The following is a 20,279-nucleotide window of genomic DNA, read 5'->3' as shown; positions in this document are numbered from 1 at the left end:
TGTCAGTTTCTTTTAAGTGAAGTTTACTATTTCTAAAATGAATTTTGGCCTTATTATGCTGTTTTTCCTCACTTCATGTTTAAGGGAATGCAGACTATCAGATGATCTGATTTTTACAGTTTACACTTAGTCTTTTACATATGTTGACATTGTGTTTGTCTTTGTGAAAAGCACTGTACTATTCACCCATTTACCTAATAAATTACTAAAAAAAAGTGGCCATATGAATAAAAATGTAATTGCCGTACACTGAGTATTTAATTTTGTCTATTACCTTACTTGACACAGCCAGAACAAATACATTTCTGCTTGTGGGGGATTAAAGTGCAGTTGAATAACCTGTCACCTTTTAACCAACCATTATTAGCATATCTTATCTGATAAAATTGAGTATAAATGCAGGTATTAGCGCAAGAGCCCAAGTATTGGACCAGACCTTTGCAAGTGAATGTTGCCATGAATCCACCAACAAGTTTACGAGTGCGTTTACCAGCGCTGGTGTTGGTGTTGCAAGCCGCTCTCCTGACTTTATACGCTCTCTTTGTCACTTATGACGACGACGCCAACGCCAAGTTCCAAAATAATGCGACCAACCCGATGGAGAACAGCGTGTACCGCGACTATCCTTTCTTTGCTGACATCCAAGTGATGATTTTCGTTGGTTTCGGGTGCCTGCTGGCCTTCTTCCGATTCTACGGCTTTAGCGGATTGGTCTTCAACTTTCTCACAGCCACCTTTTCGGTCCAGTGGGCTATCATCTTCCAAGGTTTTTTCCAGTTCTACCACGATGGAAAAATTCACCTGGGCGTGATCAATCTGCTGAACGCAGAGTTTGCGTGCGCAGTGGTGCTCATCTCCTTTGGGGCAGTACTGGGCAAGGTCGGTCCGGTGCAGCTCCTGGTGATGGCTTTGCTGGAAATCCCTATGTTTGCCGTGACAGAGTGGGCTGTATTGAAATATATTCGAATAAATGATGCCGGTGGTAGCATCCTCATTCATTTGTTCGCCTGCTACTTTGGTCTTGGCGTGACATTTGTTCTGTATCGGCCAGCCCTCAGCACCGGACACGCTAAAGAAATCACAAGTTACCATTCAGACATCCTCTCTACAATGGGAACCTTGTTCCTCTGGGTCTTTTGGCCTTCCTTCAACTCTGCGCTCACCTTCAAAGGTGACGATCAACACAGAGCTATTCTGCACACATTTATCGGTCTGAGTTCATCCACCATCACCGCCTTTGCACTCTCAGCAGTGTTTAACAAGAGAGGCAAGCTCACAATGGCTGACATCCAAAACGTGACTTTAGCAGGTGGTGTGACAGTCGGGGCGTCAGTGGACATGATGATTTCTCCTTCGGCTGCCTACGCGTTGGGTATCATTGGCTGCACTGCTTGCTTCTTCGGATACAAGTATCTGAGTCCCTTTCTGGCACGGCACATGAAGATCCAGGACCAATGCGGCATTCACAACCTGCACGGACTCACCGGCCTAATTTCATCCACAGCTGGAATCTGCGCCATCCTGCTCGCCACCGAAGAAAGCTACGGGCCCAGCATGTACCAGATCTTTTCCCACTGCGCTCCACCTGAGGGAGATCCAAAGTTGCTGGAACTTCAGAGGCTGATCCCTGGGTTGAAGCCAGGGTTGGGGCGTACGGCAGAACAGCAGGCGCTCTACCAACTGGCAGCCATCTTTTCCACCATTGCATTATCTACTATTGGGGGGCTGTTGACTGGTTTGGTCTTGAAGTTTCCATTTTTGGCTTCACCTTTGGATGAGGACTGTTTCAATGATGAAGTGTTTTTTGATATGCCATCAGATTTTATTAATGTCGAATTTAACAAGAATGCCATGATCTGCACAGATGTTGATGTTCAGAAAAATTAATTAGCTTTGACAAGTTAAATGTCTGAGCAGTCAAACCAATGCTTTATTGCTATTGTTCATATCCTGTAAATGTATAAATGATTCAACTTGTGATCCACGAATGTATGTTCTCAATCTTTTTGATTGGGATTTATCGTTTTTATTCAATAAAAACTGTTTTGTAAGGACTGACGGTGCATTCTCCTTTTTTAACACTTACACATCAGACAACATATCCTCCTGGCCCAAGTCATCATTGTCAGCATATACACCAAAAAATTGATCATCAGATGACAAAAAAATGTTATCATCTGCTTTTGGAAGGTCATACTGCGATGTGAGATGATAACATATGTTTCGACACTTTACCGGGAAGCCATATTTGAACTTTTAAAATGTATTAAGAAGCGTAGCGTGAACTCATAGTGTCTCCCTCCTTGTGCGTCAGAACCAAACAATGATAAACAATATGTGTGTGGTATTTATTTCATATTAAAAAATATTAAATTGGCCAATTGTGATATAAAACCTAATTCTCTCAGTTTCTATAAAAAAATACAGATGTTAATTTGAATATGAATATGAACCAAAGTATTGTGTTCATATACCGTATTTTCTCGCACATAAGCCGCCATTGCAATATTAAGTAGCTAAGAATTAGGTGCTCAGAGGAAGGTGACCCCTGATCTAATAGTTTATCTAATCATCATAGAAGCTCTATCCAACCCAGCCCACTTTGCAGTAGTTACGGGTTTCTTTTAAAGTGTTAAGATAACACATTATATCTTTACTATCGCAAGATGTCTCACTTTGTTTGCAATCTTTTGCATTGTGTTGTTCAACATGTTATGTAGTGCAAAATTACTAGCTTCATACAATAATTACCCGTCAGCTTCCTTCAGAGTCCTGGGAGCCAAAAAGGCCCGATTGGACTCTTTCAGCTTGACGGCATCCCTTACCGCTGGTGTCCCCCTGAGGCCAGGTGGTTCTGAGATTGCCGGCAGGACAGGCAGCCGCAGTCGCCTCACAAATAGGAGCGCGGAACATAGTACACAAGTACTCGATGTTCTCCACTCATGGGAGAATCTGTACCGGAGATGCAAGTTGAAACTCTTTCACCTTGGGCCGCAAATCCAATAACATGGCTTCTTTATCAATCAGCGACTGCTGCCCAAAGTCTCATGGTGCAGAGTGCACATATAGAAATAAAATGATTTAAAACGTACATGGTTGTGAAATCATAATAAGTGCTGATAATTGCTTTCCTATCTATATTGATTATTCCTAAAAATATTACTGTGTTAAGGGGAAATACAAGGTGTGTCATGTGTAATCTATTGTCTTGATTACACTTTGGATATTATTCTTGGTATATACAGTAAATCCATAAATGTTTAAAACTATTGTAAATTGTTGCACAAAGTACTAAATATACTAAAATTGGTTGATATATATCGAATCCAGGTCGATCCATCTGTGTGGAGTTTGCATGTTCAAGTGAGGCTTACAGGAATGCATCCATAGTCAGAAAAATATCTGTTTGGTGCTTTTATTGGATTTGCTGATTGTTCTACCACTAATTTAATCAATTACTTAAGTTGTGAGTCAACAGGCTTCACACTGTCACTTATTTAACATTTAAAACCAGGTTTTGGGTCAAGTGCCAAAGCATACCTTATTATCTTACCCAATGCTATCAAATTCCAGAAGCAGATGATAAGATGTCGCCTTTCCTCAAAAGAAATAGGCTACTGATGGTCCTTTTTTTTTTGCAATACAGCCTCTAAACAGTATGCATTTTAACCTATATACACTGTGCTCTTCATAAGATTCATTGATAAATAATGAGCACTGATTACTCATTAGTTCATCTCAAAAGACATATTGTATTGTATAAATATTCATAACCAACACCAGGAATATGTTTTGTGTAATATGTCAGGAGAATCTCTACCTTCATTTAAAAAAATTGGAATAAATAAACAAACATAGTGGTCCTAATGATTCATGACATGAAATAACCTCTTAAAGGATCACAGGTGTTATGGATGACTCACATTTATAGTATATATTAATTAGTGTGGCTACTTAGATCTTGGGCTTTATGGAGCTAATATATTTTTATTAACATTGTCAGTCGGTTATAGAGCACCTGGCAACTTTCATCCCATTGAAATCTAATCAAACAAATTAAAACCATATAATAATCAACAAGTCTCATCACACGTGAAAGCTATGAGTGGCAGTTTTACGACCACAAACTGTGATAAAAAATAAAAATAATATATATATATATATATATATATATATATATATATATATATATATATATATATATATATATATATATATATATATATATATATATATATATATATATATATATATATATATATATATATATATATATATATATATATATATATATATATATATATATATATATATATATATATATATATATATAATTGTCATTGTAGCCCTTCAGTTAGAAGTGTACTTATATGGTAATCTTAATCATACATCAGTGCATGTTTTTTTTCTTGCTTTTGTTAATTACACTTCTAACTGAGGGGCTACAGGAAAACAATGACCAACACTGCCACCTAGTGATCGAAGGAAGATTTTTCATACCTGTCACTGCTCTTCTGAGACATGATTGGCGTAATAAGATACTGCACCGCCGATAATTTTGTCTCGCTTAGTTTGCACAAGAGCATAAACATCTGACACGTTTGCAGCCGAATGCACACTTCCTTTAACTTCCCCACTCATTTCCTCTGTCAAAAACATGGTTGAGTATTGAATTTGAGGAGAGCTGCAAGCCGACTTGATCTTAGGGGTCTTTAGGCTCAAATTGGCATAATCGCCTGATGTTTTTGACTGGAAAAAAAGAGAGAAATAAGATTTCAGTGTAATAGCTTCACGCCTTAGTGTGCAATGAAGAGTTTTTACATTCCAGGACTATTTTAGCTAATTGAATGCCTCTGATATTGTCATGCTGGATCATCCCGCATTGGTTACCTACATACAATATGTGCCATCAATGGACTCTATTTAATGGACCAAAAAAGTGAAACAGGCATCATGTGAGTCTCAGAAAGAGAAACGAGAACAAGAGACATATTGCACAGAAACTCTAAACAGTGTGTGTCGATTTTCATAGCTGCTTTTGAACAATTTCAAGTGTATCCATGATTATGTGCTCTACGCAGAATGGCGATGTTAGGCATTGTCTTTTCAGTAAATTCTTAACTTGCAGTCCAATGGCAATAATAAATAGAAGGGTGAAGTCTCTTTACAATTTGTGATTAGCTATTTGCCATTGTTTCTTTAACAAAGTTGTATTGCACTGTTTTTGTTTCGACTCTATAAGCCCAAGAGTGGTAAATCCCATTCATGCTTTCACCAGTCTCAGGATAAAGAATGATGATAAAGGTGATACGTTATCGTGCATACATATACATCCATTCTCACAGAGACACATGCAAACACGTTCTACAATCCAATTATTATACAGACTACAAACAAATAAACCTGTGAGTCAGAACTTGAGCTTGGTTGATTCCTCAGACATGACGAGCTGTCTTTCAAGTGTGATGATAGATTGATTTCAGAAATTGCATTTGTATCTGTAAATGCACAAATGAAATACTGAATCGACAAACTATTCCTTAATACAAGAGACAATTCCCCAAATGCACTTACTAGTTTGTGTGCAGTTTACATTTCCATATACAGGATTATCTTCCATCTGTTGTGGACTCTGACTAAAAAAAACATACAATTGGACATTTAATCTTGTTTTCATTTGGCTGTGCTAAGGATATTCTGTATTAAAAATCAATACAAGATTTTTTTTCGAGGAGTTAAAATTCATTACCTTTGTCTCACCCTTGATGAACATGTTTTTTTCTCTAATAAAGCATGCAAAGTGGTGGGGGTCAAATATGACAAAAAAATACATTTCATCAACTGATTTGAAGTCAAATGATTTAGTTACCTGAACATCTTGACTTTGAAACACAGAAAAAAAGATTGCAAGACAACGAGAGCACCAGTAATCCGCTGGTCACCCAGAATAATGGTGGCATAGAAACAGGGTTCCAATCTGACAAATAAAACCTAAATTGATTATTATTGTTACATTTATTAGATAACATATCGGTGAATATATCTAAATGTTTTGCTTTGCTCTGGTTCCTTTAAAAATATCTTTAAAAAATGGTAATTTAGCAACAGTGTAATCTCTAATCTCAATACTACACATCAAGAATTTTTACAGTTCTATGCGTGCCAATCTTAAACATTGCAATCCATATTTGAAAAATCGAACATCTATTTCAGTACTTACCAGCTGTGCTAGACACATTGAAACAGGTTGCCATGATGATAATTCTCTGATCACAGGTAGACAAATTACTAGCTCTCACTTCGAATATCAATTCATAAGCATACGTTGCTGTCTTTGGTGGAACCCCATCCAAAAAAAAAAAGTGTATTGCGGAAGGAAATGCGCTTTGAAGAAAACCACTGACTGAGATAACCATGATATAAAAATGTCACTCAAAGTACAAGATCTAGAAGAGGACTGGGGGAAAAGAAAAGGCCCAAATAAAATAATAATCATTTTTTTGCAGAACCATCTGCAAGAGAAACATAGTTAAAGCTATTTTGTATGAAAAAATATTCTAAAATTAGGCAAATATGTGGTCAGCATGCTGAACAACACTGCTGAGTTTGATTTCTTTAATAAGGGACAGCACATACCAATGAACCTATTTATATTCATATTAAAGAACCTATATAAATATGTATGTAAGATTGTAGCCATTCCAATGTGACTTACCTTACATTTGGAAAAAAAACAGAAAAAGTCAATTAATCAGGTAAGTCACATTGAATCATTGTTATTTTTACTATTGTTGCATAAAGTTGACATCCACTCCAGCTGATCAGGTTTTCTTTGTTTTTGGTTGGTTCTCACTGGTTGCTTTTCAAAATCACTGGCCCCGCCCACATCTTCGCTGACCTCTCTTGGCCCCGCCCCTTTATAGTGCTTCCCTTTTCTCTTTGCAGAACGCTGATGTGTAACAACTAGATTCTTACACGCTGCTAAAATGTTCACATTTGGATCCAAACTGTTTTTGCTGCTCCTCGTTGCTTTCCCTTGTGGCTTGATAACCTCGGGTAAGTCATTTTCAGATGGCGTGTTGCGTGTTATTTCTTTTTTTGTGGACTGTGAAAAGTAGAATCGTACTCGCACACATTGACGTGGCATATATTTCTCATTAGATGCAAAGCCTGTCGACTGTCTTGATCTTATATTTTTCTTCATTATGTCAAACTTAATCACTGCCTGGACTTCGATTGGCTAAATTAAAAAGTTTCCAAGTATGTACTCGTTTTGAATGAATGGAAATTACAACCGTGTGTACGCGTTAAAGTGAAAATGTGACACCTAGAGTTGAATTTATTCACCAGTAAGCATATTTCCTTTTCTTTTTAAAATATGTTAAACTTTAGATGTGCAAATGTACAAAGTAAGACACGCTGCTTGTGTCTGATGGGACACGTCATCATAAATGAAATGCTGTTCTAGGGTTGTGTGACGTCATAGGCCAGGCTGCCCCACTATAATCCGCTTGAGAAATGTCCATTTGTTATTGCCTACCATTGACAGCGATACATGTCCAATTTTCTTCATTTTCAGAGCATTTATTTATTCTGCCTCCCAACTCTGGAACTGTCTAACCTAGCGGTGGGAAAACTATTCCACAAAGGGCCGTAGTGGGTGCAGGTTTTCATTCCAGTCCATAAAGAGGACACTTTTTCACCAATGTGCGCACAATTAGCGCAATGGCCTTGGATTCAGATTCATTGAATCATAAACTTTGCTAGTGCTTATGGGGAGTCCTTGGGCTAAATATGAGATCCCTTTTTCAAATGCTTTCATCTCTTTGTCGTGCAGGGAGAGTGTCCGCCAACACCGATTCCGCTGAGGAAATTGACCCAGATGCATCAGTCGATGAGGAGGAGGAAGAAGATGATGAAGAAATGCCAGTGGAAGAAGACCAAATCCAAAGTCCGGTATGTAACAAAAATCCAAATTCATACTGTTTGTTTACCTAATGTGTCTCTAATCATAATCATTGTAAATTAGGAAGGAGATGACGTCGATGACTCCGAAGGCGATGAAAGATTGGTAACGTCTCACTCAGATGCCGACACAACTATTGTCTTCACAACCGGAGAAGGTAAGTTGGATCTCAGTGTTGGAAATCTACCTTTTGATGCTGTGATTTTTATTCGGTTCTTACAAATATTTCAGAGTTTCCTGCTAATGAAATTGTGAGATTCCTGGTGGGTTTCACAAACAAGGGCAGTCAGGATTTCATCATGGAGTCCTTGGAGGCATCCTTCCGGTACCCACAAGACTTCCAGTTTTACATTCAGAATGTAAGTCAGATCTAGAAACAAATTACCTTCAAGCATCACCCCTGATTGGTTGATTTGAATTCCTAATAATGAGCCCTTTTTGTTTCATTTGTTTGTGTAGTTCACAGCTTTGCCATTGAGCACATTGGTTCATCCAGGTGCACAGGCATCCTTTGAATACTCGTTCATGCCAGCGGAGCCAATGGCTGGTCGTCCATTTGGCCTCGTTGTTCTTCTCAACTATCATGATGTTGAAGTAAGATACTACAGTATATATTTTGCATTCCAATCAATGACATGTTGAAGAAACTTATTTGAAGGTCTAACTAACAAAGATTTTTCGAAATCTAAAAATACTGCCAGGTATCAACAAATATAAGGGGATATGTTTAGATAATGTATGGTATATGCATCTTGTCCTGTAAGTCTTAAGTGTGTATTATGATTTGTTTGTCTGTTGTACTTTTCTCATTGACTCTCCTGGTTGTTTGCCATTCTCCTTCAGGGCAATGTGTTTCAGACTGCCATTTACAACCAGACAGTCACCATCATTGAGAAAGAAGAAGGGCTGGACGGTGAAACGTAAGACGTTTTTATCCTGTCCTATCCTCTTGATATTTTTTTCCAATTCAATTAAAATGGAGTGGTTCTCTTGGGCATCTGGCGTATAGCTTGTTTGTATTCTTTTTCGAATTTGTTTATTAAATATATACAGAAACATATGACAAAAACACCCTTATTTATCAACCAGTGACCAATAAATACTCTAGCTCGAAAAAAATGGGAAGTGTACACTAATGAGCACGAACCAATGCTGGTGTTGTAATAGAATGTCATGTTATCTTTCAGGGTGTTTTTGTACATCTTCCTTAGCGGGCTGGTGGTGCTAATGCTCTTTGCGATGTATCAAGTCCTTGAGTCACGGACGGTAGGTGTTTTTAAATCAGCTATGAAATGAATGCATCACTTTTTAAATGTGGCTCTTCCACTGTACATTCTACATTCATTCATTCATTTACTCATTCATCTTCCATTGCACTATCATCACATTCTTATTTACCATTTTTTTTCCTAGAAAAAAAGAATCTCCGTTAAGTTAGAGAAGGGAACTGGTGGAATGAATGATGTGGACATCAGCTGGATCCCTCAAGAGACTCTCAATGTCATGAGTAAATTCTTTTTTTTATCTACAACCATGTGTATTCTACATTGAGTATATGTAGCTGAATAAATGCCAAATTTGTGCTTTTCTTTTTATCTTACAGATAAAGCTTCTCCCAAAAATTCACCACGGAAACGAACAAAGAGGACAGGTGGAGCGAATAAATAAGGCCTCTGCTTTCCCTTCCGTCAACATCAAGTCCAAGAGGATTTCAAACCTCATTTTCTTGCACGGTTCATGTGCTTGATGGAAAACAGTTTTTGGTGTTTTTTTTTGTTTGTTTGTTTGTCACCGCTGCTCTCAGAGCTGCTACCTTGACACTAGCCGGATTGAATTGTTGTTCATTTTGACGTTTTTTGTAACAGTATGAGTGTTTGTGATTGACGTGTGAATGTGAGAGACTGCACAGAAAATGAGTATGCATCTTTTGTAAGAATGCTATTCAGTATTCATGAGATAAACGAATTGTGTACCAGATCTGTCTGTGCCATTTCACAGGACCCCACAAATCCCTAACATTAGAATAATAATTTAGTTTCAACGTAATGTGTAAACGAGTCAGGGAAAAATACAATTGGATGCAATTGTGATTTTTTTTTTCTTCGGGGAGTATATAACAACAAAAAAAAACATTTTAAATGGCAGCTGCAATTCAAACAAGCAGTTTTCTCAAGGCATACAGACATGTCTTGGAGGGGTCTGCAGCCTCTGGAAAGTGGGGGCTTATCATCTTCCGAGAACAATAAAAAAAAAAGAAATGTTAACATTTTTCCCTGTTGTGTCATATTTAGATCGCTATCTTTGCAGGCACTCTTGATCTATTATTTACACATTCCCCGTATCAGACACAAAGGATTGCTGCATAATCATGAATCGTAATGCCTAATTTTTGAAGGATCAAGGTTGCAGCAGTAAGCTTGAATCGGTAGGGAGGAGGCAGGAACCAAACTGTCCGGCGCTGAGGGGGGCGATGAGCTCAGCGCTTGTCGGCGGGGGGGAGACAACGTCATGACGACCGGAGCAGGGAAGAGCTTCGTCGAGTATTCCCCCCACCCTCCTACCCGCCAACTCCCCCCTACTACCCACCCTTTTTATACTGATACACGACACGTATGAAAAATAGGCAGCTACTTGGCTCAAAGGCGCCTTTTCTTCTTATCCGCATCCCCATCGCCTCTCCCTCTCGGAGGGAAATGGGATGACATGGGCTTGTTCACATCGACTAAGATCGGGGGGATCCTCGGCTTTGCCTTAGGTAAGACATCTTCTGCTACCTCTGCGTTGTCGTTTTATTCGCCCTGCGTGCCACCATGAGTACACTATCAAATCAGTGTAGTACAAGCCTAGTGATGATGTTACATGATCGATGGGAACGAGGTTGGTTGCAAAAAATGCGTTTAGGAAATTGAGCGCTCCCTGTAAGTTTTCCTTCATGAATGTTAGAGATTGCTATTTTTTTTTAATATGACACTTTTTTTTGTTGAAAATGTCATCTTAAGGGCAAGTTTGAGGAAGGGGGGGAGTGTGAATTATATGAAGCCCAAAATCAATGCGTTATGTTTCTTCAAAAGAATGATGTGGAGATGTGAAATTAGTGTGAAAGGATAACCTTTTCATGATAATGTCAGGAAGTCTTCTGGATTACTACATCATTTTTACATGGGAAGGCGTTCTGCAGTTTACCTGATGTAGTACATTATTTTTCCTTTCTATGTTCTGGTTTCCATTGTCAATTGTTGTGAATGGCCATCCGTCAATAAGTGCAATTATCTGATGACCAGTCCAGGCAGTACCGATCTCTAGTCCAAGTCAGTCGGTCGCCCTAGGACAAGAGCTATAGAAAGTTAATGGGATGACAATTTCTATTAGCATTTGCAACATGACGAACAAAATAAATCAGCCACACTATGGACACTATTCTAATCGAGGGACACAAACCCACTCACATCCTTTCAGTCTCAATTAACCCGCAATCACAGCTGATCTAAAACATTTGTGGCTCGATTTCAAGTTATTTATTTTTTTTCCAGGGTGTGGTTTTACCATATTTGGATGACAGCTCAGTATATGAGACAGAAGACAATGGCTTGATTTTTTAAATTTAATTTTAAGGGTCATTTCATAGATACAATGCTCTCTGGTCGCTGTAAATCCTGAGGCAGACCATTCAAACATTCATTTAGGCTAGAGTTTTCTAATAATATAACATGTACAGGACATTTCTGGAGAAATCAGGTCATTGTCCTAGTCGTACATAGAGGTTGAAATCTTACTGAAAAAGATGAACCCACACAAACATAAGGCAAGCACATATTCGTACCCAAAACCTGGTGTTTCTGGCCTTTTTTTTGTATGATTACCAGGGCATTCCGACTATTGAGAGATTGTTCGTCACTAATTTTAAAGGCTGCCTGCTTGCATGTTTCAGTGCTCCTGTCTACTGCCGTGCTGGTCGATTCCTCAGATGTGAATTGTGAGAACGTTTACAAAGACTTTTCGGACTGTGTCCTGGAACTGGGGCAGAGCATGGACAACTATCAGGAAAACGTGACCAGTGAGAGGGGAGTGGCTGCTGTTTGCAGGTGACGCAACATCAAGTACTATACATACAGTATCTAGATATTTCTGAAATGGTAATAATGTATATCTCTGCAAGAGCAAAATGATGGATTTTGAATATGATTTCTATTCTAATGATGTTAAAAGTTATGGCATCTAAATACACAACTACTTATTACCATTAGGGGCAACATATACAATGCAGTCCATTGTGAACTATATTACTATTATATAAAGATATTTAATATATATATATATATATATTTTCTTTAAATGACAGGCCTGACAAACTGATAAGTAATATCCATATAAAATTGATCATTCCTGTCACAGCCCAGGTGTTGAATTCAAATAGAAGAGGATGCACTTTTCATTTCTGAGTAAGATTAACGTTGGTGCGGGAAAAAAAAAAAACTTGACGAAAGCAAATACCACAGTCCATCACTGGAGAGGTAGAAGACAGATATGTATGAATGGTGCTGAGACACTGAGCCACTCATCTAAATAATTTATGACTCCGCTGCAGTGGTAATGAAATTCCGGGGACTGTTTTGTCACTGTTATTGCACCCCACAATCTCGTAAACAGCGATTTACACGCGAGCCTTCTGTTGAACAATTTTCTCTTGCAATATTATCTGCAAAATTCTTCCTCTCCAATGATCTTGCCATGGTAGTTAAAACTCAATTTGATTGACTGCGGGCCACCATATCCATCGCAGTCATGGATTTCTGTCACATCTATAAATCCCTGACAGCAGGCAGGGTTGAATTCTGGTTAGCATTATTGGCAGTGCTGATCTGATGATGCTTTTGTTTGCCACAGCCATTGGGAAGCTTTCCACACGTGTGCCCTGACGGCGCTATCCGACTGCCAGCAGGAGGTCAGCTCCATTTGGGAGACTCTGAGACAGGACTCCAGAAAGATGCGCTTCCAGGGAAGCTTGTTTGACCTGTGTAGCCCCAGTTCATCTCCAAGTATGAGTACACCTGTTGCTGCGCTGACCTTGCCTCTCACGGCTATGTTGCTCACCACCGGACTCAGATGGTCCTTCATGTAAAAGCGGTCGCTGCAGAGGGTGTGGAAGAGTAATGCTGGTTTTAACCAGGATCAATCTTCCCAAGCACAAGATAAAGCCAAGGATTTTTTTTTGGATGCTTGTCTTTGTTAATCAATTGTAGAAAAACACATTTTCCCATAATAATGTTAAAAGTTTTAGTTGTCCCATTGAGATTTTAAAGCAATGCAGTCGTACTTCTACTTACGAAATTAATTGGTTCCTGAAGTTCTTTCGTAACTTGAAAGTTTCGTAAGTAGAGCAGTACTTTATATGTAAATTCTCTCATTCGTTCCACGGTCCTCACACAACTACCAACAAAACCCTTTAAAATTAATCAGTGTCCCAATTTTGTTCGGAAGATTTGAGGAAGTACACAAAAATGAGGAAATTTATTAATTGGTAAATGATTTATTAATGTCTTAGCATATGTAAATGTTCCCTGCAACTCTGAAATAGTTCCCTCAGTGGCTGTTATTATGGGAGACCTAATACCCGTGTTTGTCCGCCAGATGGCGGTACAAGTCCGAGCTACCAGGGCCAAAAGCCGTCCACTTTGTATTACATTTTAGACTTTTACGCGTGCCCTGTGTGTGTGCAAATATGTGTCGCGTTGCATTTGTACGGTTTTTAAGTCGCTTAATAAGGGCAATTGCAATCATTAACAAGGAGAGCATTTAACTGAGGAAGACAAGTATGTAAGTGAGAATCTTGAAACATGGATAGTGGTTGTTGTGAGACAGACAATTGAATTGAATTATTTTCTTGTCATTATATGAGAGAGCAATGAAGTGTGAGGCCAGTAGAGGGTAGCGAGGTCTCCAAAGGGAGAATCAATGCATCTGTGATAATATTTTCAAAATAAAATAACGGATGCATTTAATTTTTGGGGGGATTTCGTATCTTGGATCTTTTTCGTATCTCAAGGCACTCATTTGCATATTAAAAAAAAGTCATAACCTGAAAAGTTTGTACCCAAAGGCATTTGTAAGTAGAGGTATGACTGTATTCACTTTTAAGACACCATGTGTAGTCTTAAGTTTTATCAAGTTAAAAGAAAGGTTTCAGCGTATTGCTTCCTAGTGTACTGTATGCTCAATATGTCGCCGTCCAAAAACATACATAGGTTAAAAGTACTTTCAATCTCCAACATCATTTTACCTAAACTGTTGCAGAAAATGAATGGTGAACAACAATGCGTGGAACAAATATTAGGTGTTGGCGTGTAAATGTAAGGCAGCAGTTCTGGCAAAGTTTAAGACAGCAAGGAATGTTCTCTACATCTCACAACCAGATTTTATAACTGATCATACAAAAATATTACCAAGATAGTATTAACACAAGTGAGGTAAAGAGACTTGTGGCATTTGCTCTCTCTGCTTACTCCTTGATGGTAGCTATGATAACCATCTTATTGTAGTATTGTAGTACAAACAAGTGTTAATTTCTCCAACATTTTTAAATGAAATTTGTTAGATCTCGTGAATTTACAAATTCTAAGAGGATTAGCCTTAATCTATCACACCATTGTCAAACCGCTTGTACATTTTAGTCATGACAATCAAGATGTTACAATTTCCCTCTTCATAACACTAAATCCATCCATAAGTTGAAGTTTCTTTTTCCCAAAGATGCCAAAAATTGTTTGATTTTCTGCATGTTTGTTAATTTGAAGTGTATTTGTTCTTTCTCTCTTTACATGACCAAGTCAAATTTATATCGTAATACTCAAAGCAATAGCCGCTGCTTTTGTAATGCAATGGTATTTTCCAAATACTTTTTTAAAATATAGAATAAATGCTGCAGTACTTTCGATCGACGTCAATACATTAATCGCCAGATTTAAAATGGGACCAAAACAATAAAATCATAGGTCTCTCCATTGAAATATTTGACTTGATTACTCATTGTTCAATACACGTTTTTCATATACATTGAAAAGCTGTCAAATATTTATCACCTACACCAGTGCCTACATCAGTTTTGATTCACAACAACTCAAACTATTTCAAAGATTCGGTCAATAAACCGGCACAAGCATTGTTAGAATTAGGACATTTGCATGAATAGATTCACAGACACTGAGAAATTGTCTCAGAAATTCACTGATGTTGGGAAAGTGTTGCTCTTTTTTTCCCCCCCAAATGTCAATAGGCTTTCTATATTGAGAGTAGATCTTTGTCATTTTTTTCTTGTTTACTCGTCATATAAATGCATGGCTGCGTTGCGACGGAATTTCAAATCATGGTATTTGTGCTGGTTTGATCTCAAGACTGCATGGAAATATATCCTAATTCTAAGCACATTGGCAATCTTATTCACATCCATCGCCCACCCCGCGCCCTCCCTTCCCCTCTATCGGCATGATCCATCTGGTTGTTTCTACTTATTCACAAATGTTATGCAGGTGCTAGCATGATGTCATCCATTGTGTTTAATCAGTAGTGAGAAATCCAGTTGTCCTCGAGCATGAACAATATGTGAGGTGATTTAGTCAGAGGACGCTTATATAGCATTTTTAATCATAAAAATGATTTAAATTTAGGGAAAACCTCGAATGTAAAACCAAGTCCTATGTCTTTGTTTGCTACTAGAAAAGTACATTTAAGAAACTGTATAAGATACAAGCAATATATCGAAGTGATGTGTTTGTAATAAAGCACCAGCACTAAAACATACGGCTTGCGTCTTTAATGTCTTGAGAGGAGTAATAGAAAGCCTAAAGTGGTGCAACCATGGAGGCGTAAATCGATATACAGGAAATGGGTCAGATAGAGTAGAGAATGATCTGTAAGACTCATTTACAACTGAGTTTCTGCTTTCAGCCTTCCCCCCAGCAAAGTGTTGGTAATGAGGACTATAACAAGCAACTTCCCACCCGCTCGTGCACCCCCATCTGCTTTCTCCACCTGGACACCTTGTGCAAAGGCAGTAATGGTAGAAGATAAAGCATTGGGGGGGGGGGGGGGGGGGGGGGAGCATCACAGCCTGGGGTGGAACGTCTTGAGTGAAAGCTCACTTTACACTTTGCTGTTCACCAGAGAATCATTGATACGCTTGGGCATCTGAAGCGCCAACACCAATTTTCTTTTTCTATGGATACCAATTCAGAGTGTCCCCTGCCCGCTGCTTGTGATTGGCTGGGATAGGTTCCAGCACCATCCACACCCCGTGTGTGGGTAGGCAGTAGGGAATATGAATGAATAATATATATTCAAATAGATCAGAGTTGCATCAAAACGCATGGTCGTATAGGATGTTTGTTGAATTTTACATTGACATGTAAACATTAGGGTAGCAATTGAAAAGGGAAACTGTAGAGTTGGGGGTGCAAAATTAATTAATTGAGCATGAAGGCATAACACATTGGTGGCAGAAGTTGTTTGATATTTCTTTTTCTATTCAGGAGTATTCCTTTCACTTATAGGGAAAAACAATGATAAAGTGGGAAAAGAGTAAGAGACCACCAGCAGTGATTGACCTGGCATGGTTACATGATATTGATTTTCTGATGCCCGTGACCCTCATGACGACAAAATATACAGAAGAAGATTGGAAGGTATTCTGACATTTATTTGTGGAAAATCACTTGCAACGGATGGGAGGGGTCCATTGCCCCATTTTAATGCAGTTGAATTCTTGTAATCTATAAATTAATTCCTTCAACTTCATGGCATGATTTAGTTTTTGTAATGTCACGGCTTCACTAACATCATGTGGAGGAACTTAAATAGTTAATATGACATGGTTTTAGGCGCTCAAAATAAGAATGCTAAAACTGTTCACCATCCATTTGCCCCCTTAAACATAAAAGTTTTTTTTTTTTTTTATATTGCAGCTCCTCAAAGAGTGACAGAATTTTCTGGAACAGAGACATCATGCTGTCAGAAGACAGCTGGTGGGCTGACAAGCCCTCCCAAAGAGGCCTTCATGTTGTCAGAATAGATAATGACAAAGAAGAGTGAAACATACACTTGCAGTGTATAATGCTAAGAAGACATTTGCAAAAAAAGACCCAAAAAAACCCCAAGGTAATGCAGTATTTGACCTCAGGTGGAAAATTGAAGCCTTTCCACGTACACTTTGGTTCATAGGTACTAAAAGCAGCACAATCTATGCAGAATTGAATTATTTTTCTACCAAATAAAGTTCCAAGTTTCAAATGATAAAAATGTGAATTTAATGAGACAGGTCTCTAGAAGACAAAATGCTTTTTTTTTGTTCCAATGTTTGTTTTTAAACCAAACCAGTTTGCAGTCATATAATCATATTTAACTGCAAGTGGGTTCAAACTTTCTCTCAAAAAGAAAAATGGCCAAACAAAGAAAATGAAAGGAAGCTGTTCACATCAAGGTCAACATCCACAATGATGATTGAGTTACTTAACGGTCTGCTCAGATAAAACTGTCCATAGCTTAAAGGGGAGTCACTAATAAATAAGCCGCTCCATCCGATGTAGAAGCGATACACAAAGACAATCCAATTTATGTGCCACGTTTGATTTCTTTAAGCAGAGCATGATAATCCTGCTGTGAGAAGACTTCTCCCAAGTCGTCTCTTAACTGTCCATTTTCGGCAGAGTGCCGGGAAAACGATTCAAAGATTAGACTTGGGTCCGGAATTGACCGGGATGGCCCTGAGCTCAGTCCGCATGCACAAGTACTCTCCGATGACCGCCATCAAAGCCATGCAGGCCAAGTTGACGAGCCACCAAGCAAGGGTGGAGGGAAATTGAGAATTATAGATCCAGCACCCTATCAAATGGAAAAAGTGCACCGTGACGGTGAAGTCCAGGCACTGCTTCCCTCGACGGACGAAGAACCACAAGCCAAGAGCGCTGCAGTAATATTACATTCATTAGGATTTTAGAACCAAAACGCAAAAGTACAATTTTGTATGTGCTCAAGCTCACATCCAGCCCAAACGAGGGTCATGCAATGAAAAAGGATGGCTGGATGTAGTATTTCAGTAATGAGCCGTTAACTTGTAGAACGGTTTTGGAACAGACCCAAAACACTTGTTGTGTTTGAAACCAGATAAGAAATGAAAGTATGTAACATCTTTATCAATCTTCAGATTAAATTATTAAACTTTTGGGATGTATTAGAGTATAAAGACAATTGAGGTTATGAGTGTAATGTACTGTATGTAAAAGTGATGCAGACACATGTACAGAAATTGTAGTTATGTGTATTTATAAGTTGACTCTTGATGCTAAAAAGTGAAACAATGCTAGGACCTCTTTACATGTTAAATTAAAGTAAAATTTCAAGGTTTGATGCTTTGTAAAATCTAGTACTAAATTGTATGAACAATTGACATAAAAAAAAAAAAAATTATCAAAATGAGCTGTACATACAGTTTGCAGAAGTAAATCTTGTCATCAATACTTACCAGGTAAGAGAGTTCAAAATAAACGCCGTCATTGAGAGCCTTCCCAGAATTGATGCAAAGCTAAGCATCTGAAAAAGTGATACAAAAATAATGACACCTGCACACTTAAAACAATAGCATTGTTTTTAAAACCAATTTGGCATGACAGGTGAAAAAAAAGAAACTCACTTCATAACTGAAGATCTGGTCCAGTGAGCTGCGTGTTTCCACTAGACGGTACACTCCTGCCAACCACAATCCGAGAAAGCTGTAGTAGATGCATTGCATCAACACAATTTGGAAGACAATGAGAACGGGGTCCCAGATGTAGCTCCGGAAGTGGCTACCCATTGTGGACCCAAAGTGCAATTCCCAAGGATGCTTTTAGCTGGCCTCAGCTGTATGCAGGCATGCCATCCACGTTCTGAACAAAAGATGAAAATGTGTATCATTTAGAATAACTCTTACCTATCAATTCTAAATCGTGACAAACATTATCGGAAAACCAATACATGTTTACACATCTTTGTACTACTGAAAAACACATTATTTTTGATGATTTAGGGTCCGATAAATGATTGATGAAACATTATCATATCAAAATCAATGGACAATCGTTTAGTTCAGCTTTTTTGTTTGTTTTAAGAATGGTTGCACTTCACATGTATTGTTTCAGCAACAGAATTGCTCACATTTGATTTTTTTTTTCTTGCTTTAGGTCAAGGACTCTCGAGTACCGGACTTGGCCACCGTATTGTAACTCGAATATGCAAATAACCTAATCTATAATTAAAGAAAGGGGGAGATTCACCGATTGATTCTCCAAGCTATTTTATAGTCGTTTGTAGGGTGGTCGTATTTTGAAAAACAGTTCAGTTACTGATAACGTTGAAAATAAACTCCATTGACAAAACAGGACAGCTAAACTCTTTGGAGTAAACAAAAACACGTTAGTCCCGACAAAACACAGCTAACTAAATCTTTCCATTAAGCGACCATTGCTGTGGCAGCTAGTAACACAAATACGATACAATACACAAACAGAAATACAATATAAAGTAATGAAATCCAATCCCAATTGTATTAGGAGCTGGTTGAGTACATCCATTTAATCACCTTTAAGGCGTCCAGCAACACGTTCCGCAGCGACAAGTTAGTGGAGAAATCATGCCATATGAGAACGGAGGAAACGTCTTAGACAAAGACACGCGTTACAGACCTGAAGATTAGAAAGGAAAAAAGACCCAAAAAATACTTTTTAGTAACGTGAACGAGGCCTGCCAACGTTCCAACCACAAAGTCCAAAACACCCAAACTGAGTCACAACGATGAACCGGAAACCCACTTGAACCGGAAAGAAAACTTCGAGAGGGGTTGTTTCAGAATAAATTGTTTGTAGCTTTTAAAAAAAAAATACTTTTGAAAAATAAAACTCCAATTAAAAAAACATTGCAGTTGGTTTTACCATATAGATATTTTGGGTATATTATGTAATCCTTTTTAGATGTTTTTTTAAAGACAAAATCACATTGTGAAGATGTGTGTTTAAAATGTTTAATGTTCAATAAAACGGGATGATAATCACAAATAAATTGGCTAAATTGTTCCTCCTTGTAAGCTTGAATGCACACTTCCTGGATCCACATTTTTTATTAAATTGCCATGAATGGTAAATTCATCCAACCATCCAACTATTTGTGTATGGCTTCTCCTCATTGGGGTCACAGGGGTCACGGGTTGCCCCATGTAAGGGCCAGTTCTGTTCTTGAATCCAGTCCACTGAACACTTACAATTACGTGACCTTTTTGTATCAATGTAGCCTG

The 20,279-nt window shown here is 38.3% G+C and overlaps 2 protein-coding genes and 1 pseudogene across 7 annotated transcripts; 2 read left to right on the top strand and 1 right to left on the bottom strand.

Moving 5' to 3' along the window:
• Nucleotides 1-456: 456 nt before the first annotated feature.
• On the top strand, nucleotides 457-1,887 carry LOC144202682 (ammonium transporter Rh type B pseudogene; annotated as a pseudogene).
• Nucleotides 1,888-4,638: 2,751 nt separating this feature from the next.
• Nucleotides 4,639-19,817, bottom strand: sys1 (SYS1 golgi trafficking protein). 6 transcript variants are annotated; one of them, XR_013327567.1, is made up of 7 exons: nucleotides 19,572-19,812; nucleotides 18,645-18,879; nucleotides 18,477-18,544; nucleotides 5,870-5,977; nucleotides 5,750-5,783; nucleotides 5,575-5,636; nucleotides 4,639-4,749 (listed from the first exon to the last, which is right to left on the bottom strand). XR_013327567.1 is itself a non-coding variant. In XM_077725897.1 (4 exons), coding segments are annotated over exons 2-4 (231 nt in total). In that variant the 5' UTR covers nucleotides 18,807-18,879; nucleotides 19,572-19,812; the 3' UTR covers nucleotides 5,838-5,976. The 6 variants fall into 6 exon arrangements, 5 of the variants coding, with proteins under 5 accessions (XP_077582023.1, XP_077582022.1, XP_077582020.1 ...); XM_077725897.1 differs by lacking the exons at nucleotides 4,639-4,749; nucleotides 5,575-5,636; nucleotides 5,750-5,783 and having other exon boundaries at nucleotides 5,838-5,977; XM_077725896.1 differs by lacking the exons at nucleotides 4,639-4,749; nucleotides 5,575-5,636; nucleotides 5,750-5,783; nucleotides 5,870-5,977 and adding an exon at nucleotides 11,076-11,288.
• On the top strand, nucleotides 6,894-10,230 carry LOC144202842 (translocon-associated protein subunit alpha-like). The gene is made up of 9 exons (XM_077725892.1): nucleotides 6,894-7,056; nucleotides 7,838-7,956; nucleotides 8,030-8,123; nucleotides 8,198-8,325; nucleotides 8,426-8,560; nucleotides 8,810-8,886; nucleotides 9,154-9,232; nucleotides 9,380-9,473; nucleotides 9,570-10,230. The coding sequence occupies exons 1-9, from the start codon at nucleotides 6,987-6,989 to the stop codon at nucleotides 9,632-9,634; spliced, it is 861 nt and encodes a 286-aa protein (XP_077582018.1). The 5' UTR covers nucleotides 6,894-6,986; the 3' UTR covers nucleotides 9,635-10,230.
• Nucleotides 19,818-20,279: the final 462 nt, after the last annotated feature.

This window comes from Stigmatopora nigra, chromosome 10, assembly GCF_051989575.1.
Source record: "Stigmatopora nigra isolate UIUO_SnigA chromosome 10, RoL_Snig_1.1, whole genome shotgun sequence".
Classification (NCBI taxonomy): Eukaryota; Metazoa; Chordata; class Actinopteri; order Syngnathiformes; family Syngnathidae; genus Stigmatopora; species Stigmatopora nigra.
The sequence above is the reverse complement of the archived record's forward strand: the minus strand, read 5'-3'. Positions and strand labels throughout refer to the sequence as shown.